This window comes from Fistularia commersonii, chromosome 17, assembly GCF_037954325.1.
Source record: "Fistularia commersonii isolate RoL2024-O1a breed Wild chromosome 17, RoL_Fcom_v1.0, whole genome shotgun sequence".
NCBI lineage: Eukaryota > Metazoa > Chordata > Actinopteri > Syngnathiformes > Fistulariidae > Fistularia > Fistularia commersonii.
Genome location: NC_141300.1, coordinates 6,662,174 through 6,671,069, shown reverse-complemented (window position 1 = coordinate 6,671,069; position 8,896 = coordinate 6,662,174). Strand labels below are relative to the sequence as shown.

The 8,896-nt window shown below is 39.4% G+C and overlaps 1 protein-coding gene across 1 annotated transcript in view; it reads left to right on the top strand.

The window, feature by feature from the left end:
* The first annotated feature begins 1,251 nt into the window (after positions 1–1,251).
* The window catches only part of ldlrad3 (low density lipoprotein receptor class A domain containing 3), a 74,017-nt gene continuing 66,372 nt past the window's right edge, over positions 1,252–8,896 (top strand). Inside the window, exon 1 of the mRNA XM_086163470.1 lies at positions 1,252–1,340. Within this exon, the coding sequence (XP_086019596.1) occupies positions 1,298–1,340 (43 nt within the window). The 5' untranslated portion in view covers positions 1,252–1,297. The remainder of the gene's footprint in view (positions 1,341–8,896) is intronic.

The window sequence follows — 8,896 nt, the reverse complement described above, 5'->3', positions numbered from 1 at the left end:
CGGCATGACGGTCCCCTGGAGTTCAGGGCTGCATGAGTCTTTTGCTTGATAGGGTAGTGTTAGATGAATATAAAGTGAGCAGGAGTTTGAGTCTGATACTGAGTTTATGCCTCCAGGTTAGTGTCTATAAAGGAGGCATTTGTTTGAAGCGTGGTTGTCTCCCTGCAAACAGCTGTGGCTCTATGATAAAAAGGAGAATTTGGAAAGGTGAGGCATAATGCCCTTCTACTTTGCTCCTTCCAGTTAATTTCAACTTCAAATTTCAGAACAATGATATCAAGCATCAAGATTCTCTTCAGTATTGAGATTTGGAGTATCAGTGTGAGTGATTTGTGCACAAGTGTCTGGACAAAGTGCATGAGTGACAATGGCAAAGTTTGAGCGGGGAGGAATAGGAAATGATGTCTTTCTAGAGCACCATGTGTGACTCACACACACACACACACACACACACACACACACACACACACACACACACACACACACACACACACACACACACACACAGAGAGAGAGAGGGGGGGAGAACAGATTTTCCTTATGTCGTGTCACACTCATTAAAATTATTTATCTTGCTAATGCCGTCTGTCTTGTTCATTTATCAGTTTACACTGTTCACAATAAAAATATCCCACTAGTCTGCAAGTCTTTGCAACGATCACTAGATTCTGAAGTATTGCATTGAGTGCATTGTGTTCATCCATCTAACTTTATGGATGGATGCATTCAACGCAACACAAAGTTGAAATAACGGGTTCTCAGTTTTTCCTCTAAAGGAGGAAGCGATAGTCCCTTAAGCTCCTTTGTGTTTCGTGTGCGCCTTAATATGTTTTTCCGACCTCGAGTTTCCCCACCCTCTGCCAAATTTCTGCGGTCAGAACTGTTTACATCCGTTCGGCCGTTCGTTCGCGGTCCCTCGCCCGCATTTCGGGAACCGCTATTCCGGAGCGGCCGACCTCTGCTCCCTCCAGCTCTGCCTCCGACTCCGCCTCCCAACAACGACACAGGAGCGAGCGACTCCCCGGCCTGCCAGCCTCCACCCCGAAGCCCCGCTCAGCTCAGGCCCGCCCCCCTACTTCCAAACCGGACTCCATACTTCTGACCCAACGCGAACCCGGTTCTCAAACGCCAAATGAATACCTACTTTTGTCGGAAGAAAAGAAGCTCCTGGGTTTAAAAGACCGGAGTGCGCAGCTTTATCGGAGAACTTTACCCTTCTTTGCCCCTACTTTTTTTTTGGCCCCGCGGTGGAGTGAGGGAAGGGCAGGCCTGGGGGGGCAGGGGGGGAGGAGGCCGTATGATGTGGATCTGGTACCTTCTGCTTGGCTCAAGAACCGTCGGTAAGTTTTCACACGCATACGGAAACTAGCTTCGGTGTCTCGGTGGGTCGGGGGACGAGTTGGGGCGAACGAGGGGGTCTTTTCAAACGTTCGCTAAGTCGGCGAGTGCGCTCAAAAAATTGGTCATCTTTCGAACAACGGTTTTCTTGCCGTTTTTTTTTTTTTTTTTAATTCATCGAGTGTTTTTTTGTGGCAAAAATGTGAGCTGTGGTGTCCCGGGCAGCAGTTAATGGGGTTTCCTTGCATGTCGAATGCACTTCTGCGTGAAAATATTGCCTCCGACAGCCTCCGTGCCACATCCATCCGCTGTGTGTTTTACGGAGACGGGGGTTATTGGCTCCTCTGGGCGAAGTTAGGATCGAGAGCTTGTTGACAGGGCAGTGTGTTGACAAGTCAATCTGTTCTGCAGCCCGGCCGTGGCAGCTGGGGCTCCGCGGAGAACAACTCGCACTCGGTTCATAGCCGGGACAGCCACTTGGCACCTCTCTCTTTTCTCTCTATATGTTTGGTCGAGCTTCTCCTATAAGGCACCCGCCCTTGTCAATAATCAGATCCATTTGAAAAACCTCATATCAAATAATAAATCTATCTCTTCACGAGTAAAACTAAGTAGTTTTTTTTTACTTTTGTAAATGAGCATATACTTTTACCCTGTTAACTTAAAGTATGCTTTTGAATGACATGCTGCTTCTGGCGGCATCACTGTTGGTTGAGGATAGAGAGCACCATGTTTTCTTGGTAATGTAAATAAAAACTTTCATTTGCATCAAAGACAACTTTCATGGTTCAGTAGAAGAAAACTCAGAGTTGACCAAAACAAAGTTGCAGAGGGTTTAAATGTGGACTGAAATTCAAACATAATGTGTGCAGTTGTGCGTCTATATTTTCACCGCATTTTTGCATTTGACATATTTCACTGTTTTCTAACAACTGCATCTCTACATGTTGAAGCCATTAAGACAGTGGTTCTTAACCTTTTTGGAGGTGCTGAACCCCGCCAGCTTCATATACACATTCACCGAACCCTTCTTCATTGGAAAAATAAAAATGCATATGTTTTACTGGAGGACAACATGTTCGAAGAACAAAAACAGCAAAACATGATTTTCAAACAAAAACAAAATACAGTTAGGACGCTGACTCCCATCACGTTTCGTTATACACGCGTATCCATATTGGCACATATTGCTCGATATAATTAGTGTGAAGGGATTAATATATTAAGAAAGAAATCACACGACGTACCATCACGACAGTCGCAAGTTGTCTTAACAGATAGGCCAAGCTACGGAACGTGATCATCTGCGGCTAGTGATGGCAGGTCATTACAAATTATAGGCATTGGATGTGTGTCTTGACCTCCGCCAAACCCCTGAGACTTACTCGATAGAACCCAGGTTAAGAACCACTGCATTAAGAGTTGTCCAAATCTTTTCATGCCAACTAGATTTGAATGTCTTCCCTTGAAGACGTTTGGTATCTTTGTTATTGTCTCAGTGAAGAAGTCTCTTGGATGAGAAGTCCACAAAAAGGGTTTCAACCAGAATTAACCAGAAGCTGGATGACTGAGAATCCATATTGATAAGCCATTAGGAGCTAATACTCTTTCTCAAGCTTGTTGTTTGCATAGGCAATGCTTTAACTCTGCAGCTTTATTGGATCTTCTGACCACCCACACAGCCTCAGAAGACTTAGGGGACAATTTTAATATCTCCATTAGCTTCACGTCACATCTGGAATGTACAAGTGAACATACACAGTTGTATATCCTCAAGACCCAAAGTTTGAAACAAACTTTGATGTGTAAAATAGGGGGAGTTTTGGCTTTACTTTTCCTGCTGTGACAAGTCATGATGTTTGCTCGAGCTAGAGCTGCACTAATAGCACAGTTGTTTTTCTTTTTTTCATTTAAACAGATACAACTCTTTTAAATGTATGTTTTTTTTTTATAATCACACTTCTCTTCTGTTAAGTTTGAATGAATTAGATAGGTTACCACCTTTAATTACCACATACTTTTGGCAGACTTTTTAGTGGAAATGACCTTGGATTATGGGGCCCCTCTCAGCCATAAGAAGTGATATCTTACTTGCTTTAATTTACCTTTGCGAAAGTGAAAACTGATGTATTTTTAAAATGCCCCTAATATATTGAAAAATAGGGTTTCTTTTGCCAATTGTTTTACCCTCACCATCTAGATCAATGTATATGCAGAGTTTGATAATAACATTTCCAATTGCAAAAGCTACATCTTAACAGTAAAGATTTTATGGAAAATTAATGTCCTCAATGCACACATTTGTCTTCTTTTTAGACATCCTCTGTCTGTAGCATAACAAATGGAGAAGAAAAAAAACATTTTCATGGCAGGGTGGTGCGTGATCCTGGATTTAATTCAGGTAAAATAATGGATGACAAAAGTCATTGTGTAATATTTTCAATGCTTCCACATACATTTTAGAAGAGATTTATAGAAAGTTAATGAAAAAACTAAATCAAAGGCATTGGTGAAAATGAATCTCTTGCATTCGTGAATTGCAGGCTGAACGTCTGATCTATCAGTCATGATGCTAAAGTTTTCGATGACCTGTCCTTCAGGTATCAGGTTTGAATTAGATAAACAAAGGGATAAAATGTACTGCTAAGGGAGAAGACAGCTCATTACATATTGATTTTGTATTGATCTTAATTAATTTGTCATGCAGTGAAGTAAATACTTTGTTAATCCCTGATGGTTGACTGATATTGATCCAAATGTCCTTGGTTGCCCAGATTAACCTGTCTGATAAATCTTTTTTTTTTTCTTTTGAAGAAAAGAGGTTTTGTGACTTATATAAGGGCTATGACATCAAATCAACAATGATAAGTATTTAAAACTTTGGCCATGACGATACCTAATGAATATCATTAATCTATTTTGTTTTTTTTGTATCTGACTTCATTTCGTAAGTTGTCATCCTTGCTGCAGGCAAGATGTTCCTGAGTGATTAAGAATTCTTTCAGATACAAGCTGCTCAGATAGTGACCTTTTTGTTTGATAGGGATTTTGAAATTACATTTTTGTGTTTGTCAATGTTCAGAGGTTTTAAACCGTTCGATAGCACAGTAATTTTTCTTACTTGTTCTATGGGTTTGAAAATTGATCATTTACTCCACATCCATGTTGGTTGTTTTAACTCAGCGCTGTGCATTGTTTCGTTGAATGGAGGATGACTTTTAAGATGTTGCCTTGGAATGATAGTAAGTAGCATGGTCAAAGACAATATTGTTCAAGTTCATAAATAATATTTTCACAATTTTCTAAAGTACATTTAAAAATATGACAAAGATTGATTAATTTAAATTGCAGTCTCAACTGAAACAAAGCAAGTCTGAAGAATGCAGTTTGAAATCAAATGACGACTGCCTTAAAATTAGTGACCTCACTTATTATCAAGGGTAACATTTTCAAATTTTTTTATCCGCATATATAAAACACATTATGTAGGTATAGAAGTGTGTCCGGCTCAGTGGTTTCTCTCCATGTTTAATTTTGCATTTATGGGGAGATGTGATGTAAATGCTCTATCATTCAATATTCACTAATGAGAAAAAGACAACCACAGCTAGTCAGAAATTTAGTAGTGCTGGTGTCCTCCTTCCAGAGAATGAAAAAAAGGAAAAAATTTGATCCTTGATATCTTTTGGTCACCTGTGTATTCTATGGCATGAGAGCTGACTATTAGATGGGTTTATCTGTGTTCTCGTCAAAACGCACCCATGATTTCAATAAGTTACTTCCCATTTTGACTGATCCCTCTGCTTCAGTGGTTATTTATTAATACCTGAAATGGCAGAAATTGGTGTGCTAATGCCCTTGATTTATCTAAACTCCCCTTCGCTTTAGACATTGGTAAATTAAGTTTCATACTGTAGTACCTCTGCTCTTGCTCATTCTACTAAATATTCACAAATTTCAATGTCTAAAGGGAAGAATGGACCCAAAGCACTCAACTGCCAAAGCACTTTACTACTTCTTCTTTTCCTTTCGGCTTTTCCCTTCAGGGGTCACCACAGCAAATGAACCTTCTCCATCTAACACTATTCTTTGTATCCTCCTCTCTCATACCAACTACCTTCATATCCCCTTACTATGTCCATAAATCTTTTTTTTTGGCCTTCCTCTAGAACTCCTGCCTGGCAGTTCCAATTCCAGCATCCGTCTACCAATATATTCACCATCCCTCCTCTGTACATGACAGAACCATCTCAGTCTGGTTTCTCTGACCTTCTCTCCAAACCATCTAACATGTGCTGTTCCTCTGATAGACTCATTCCTGATCGTATCCATCCTTAACACTCCCAAAGAGAACCTTAGCATCTTCATCTCTGCGACCTCTGGCTCTGCCTCCTGTCTTTTCATCATTGTTACTGTTTCTTGGCAATACAGATTCGCTGCTCTCACCCCTGTCTTGTACACCTTTCTGGATGATACTTTTTATCGCATAGTACCCCTGACATTTTTCGCCGCCCATTCCTACCTGCTTGAACCTGTTTCTTTACCTCTTTCCCACACTTTCCGTTGCTCTGGGTTGTTGACCCTAAGTACTTGAAATCATCCCACTTCTTGATCTCCCTGTAGCCTCACTATTCCACCAGGGTTCCTCTCATTGTAATAAATATATGAGACAAAAAAATTAACAAGTCCCACATTTAGTCTTCTGCTAACCTTGAAAGCTTTATTCATCCTGAAATTCATTCATCCATCTGACCTCATTCTAAAATAAATCCCCTCCCACCTTCGTGTATGCAGTGCTCACTAACATCTATATCTGACAGTCTAAAATGAAAAAATTGGTATGTTTTTTTAATCACAAATCACTGACATTTCACATTTTTGCTAATATACATACATCTGGCCTTTGGTATGGACTGTGTTTTAAGAGATTCTGGATGGCGGGTTTTGGATTGATATTTTTCTTACAATTATGTGGAATTTTAAGTTGGCCTCTACAATGAAATTTTGTGAATTTATTTTGAAATGTTGGATTGCAACACAGGTTTGCATTTTTGATTGGAGATGGAAGAAATGGTTAACTTGTGGTGGTTCATATGCAGCAGTGGTTGCTAAGTGTGTTTCTTTTTATTTGCAGACACTTTTGCTTTAGAAAATGTGCTTTATTTACTTTTTACTTATTGCTTTCATAATAATATATACAATCCATAAGTTTAAATAAAACCGCAAGAAATTACCCCCAAAAATGATAAACCATTTCTCCTGAGAAAAATTGTTAGATGTTTGACACAAAGGAAGCAGTTACAGGAAAAAACTAAAAGTGGGCTTATTTCGGTTCTTCCGATTTTTCTTCTCTTTCAAATGCAAAGTGCTACATTCAGCATGCTATAAGGACTAAATTCCACTGAAAATGTGAAATGCTTCAAGGGGCCAGGGGCAAACCAATACACATTGTTAGTTTTGACGGCCAATACCAACATGTCGAGGGTAATATCATCATTAAATGATCAACATAAAACAATAATTAATTCAATATAAACAAACCTATACAGTGCAACAAATTGATGATCTTTCAGTCTCGAAATGTATTGGCCAGTTACTGCAGCCAAGGTAGCAAGGTTTTGCCCAGTCCAATCACCTTGAGCTGCCTATTTTTATTTTTATACTTATTGCACGATGTGCCCAATTGACCTCCTGTATGTGTCCCCTGTGGTCCTGAGCAAGCAATCAGACGGGGGATGGACCCTGGCAGACTGACAGCTGGCTGCCCTGCTGTTCCCATGATCAGCAGTCATTTGCTGTTCTGACTATCAGAGCCACTGTAGCAGTCAGTGTGTATACTGACAGGCTATTTTGGACTAAAACTCTAGCATCCCTCTGTCACACCAAACAAACATGACCCTAGAGGTCAAAGGAAAAAAAAAAAGGAACCATCAGGGCAGCTCAGTCTGTGTTTGGCAACCTGATTCAAAATTTTGCACTGTGAGTCTTTCTATCGAATTGAATATGTCTGACTATTACCTGTCAGATTTAAAAACAAGGATAATTGCATAGCACAAGAATGATATTTCTTCAGCTCCAATTTCTACATGAGATTTAGGAGTGTGTCTGAATGCAGTTTGATTATTTTATTCATATATATGTATGTATGTATGTATGTATGTATGTATAAAATAAATATAACTTATTGTTTTGTATTCTATTTTAGTAAGGAAAATCACAGAACACAAACACAAGACAACTTAACATCTCATCTCCTATGGGAAGAATTTTGTGAAGACTAGTTGAAACCAGGCTCTTTATTTGAAGTGGACACTGCTGACTGTGCCCACGAGTCTTGTCTTATTATTGCAAGCTCTCTTGCATTGACACACGTTTGATTTTGCAGGCTCTTAGGTTAAGATGTTATACACTTGCTGCTTCTCCTTTAGGCAAGTGAATAAATGAACAAATAAAATCAATCTCAATTCAGCATGACATGAAATAATTGCCTATTTGTTGCAATTAATTTAGAATACTCCAAGACCCCTTGATAGAGAGAGTAAATTTCTCATTATTCCATACCAGAAAAAAAGATCATTAAATGAGGGTTAGTCCCTCTGTAATAATAGGGGCTGAGCAAGCAGGGATAATTCCCCTGTCTGTTTGAGTGAGGAGAGGTGAACTGATTTAGAAACTGGAAGTTAATATGTGGATAAGAACTATCTTCACCTTTGGCATGGCTTAACCCTTTTGTCAGTGGGAGTCTTGCTTTAAGTGGTCTCATTCTTTGATTCCTATGCTCGTTCTGCATTCATGTGTTTTTCATGCAATTTTTTGTATGTTTAAGATCCTTCGGCTATGCGCTAAATCTATTTTTCCTCTTTTGGACAAGGACTGGGGGAGGTAAGGCGCTCTTATTCACAAGAAGTTAATTGCCCCATCGTTGCTGCTGTTTACAGAGGCTTTCTCCTAAGTCAAAGTCAAATACAAATGATAATAGTCGTATTGCTTATTCCCTGTCAACCATGGCTTGACAGCTGACCCAAATATAAGACTATGAAATTATTTCCCCTCATTTGGTCATAGGAAAGACAGAAGGGGGTTACTTTTTCTCAGAGAAGCCTGTCGTCCATCTGATTCTGAATTAGACAGTGAACCAAGGTAAAATGGGAAACAGTAGTGGAGGTGGTTTCATTCTGGAGAGGAGAGAGGGCAGGAAGTTCATTCATTACACACACACACACACACACATACGCTCACACACACACACACACACTAGGAGAGATTAACTTTCCCATAATTTATTTTGGGTTAATTATTCATGTACCAAGAGGGAGGACAGACAGAATGCTTTTTTTAACATCTATTTCTTTCTGAATTCTCAAATTACAATAGTCTTCTACAGAGAATGCAAGCCTGAAACTTTTGGAATTTTCCCATTGCAAAAAACACATCAACATCTGCATTAAATGTATTTAATTATTGAAAATGTGTATCTAAATATGTTTTTGTATCAAACAATGATTTGTTTGTTGTCATTTTATAACCCTGAATGGTTATCGCAAGCTCTAGAGTTGCA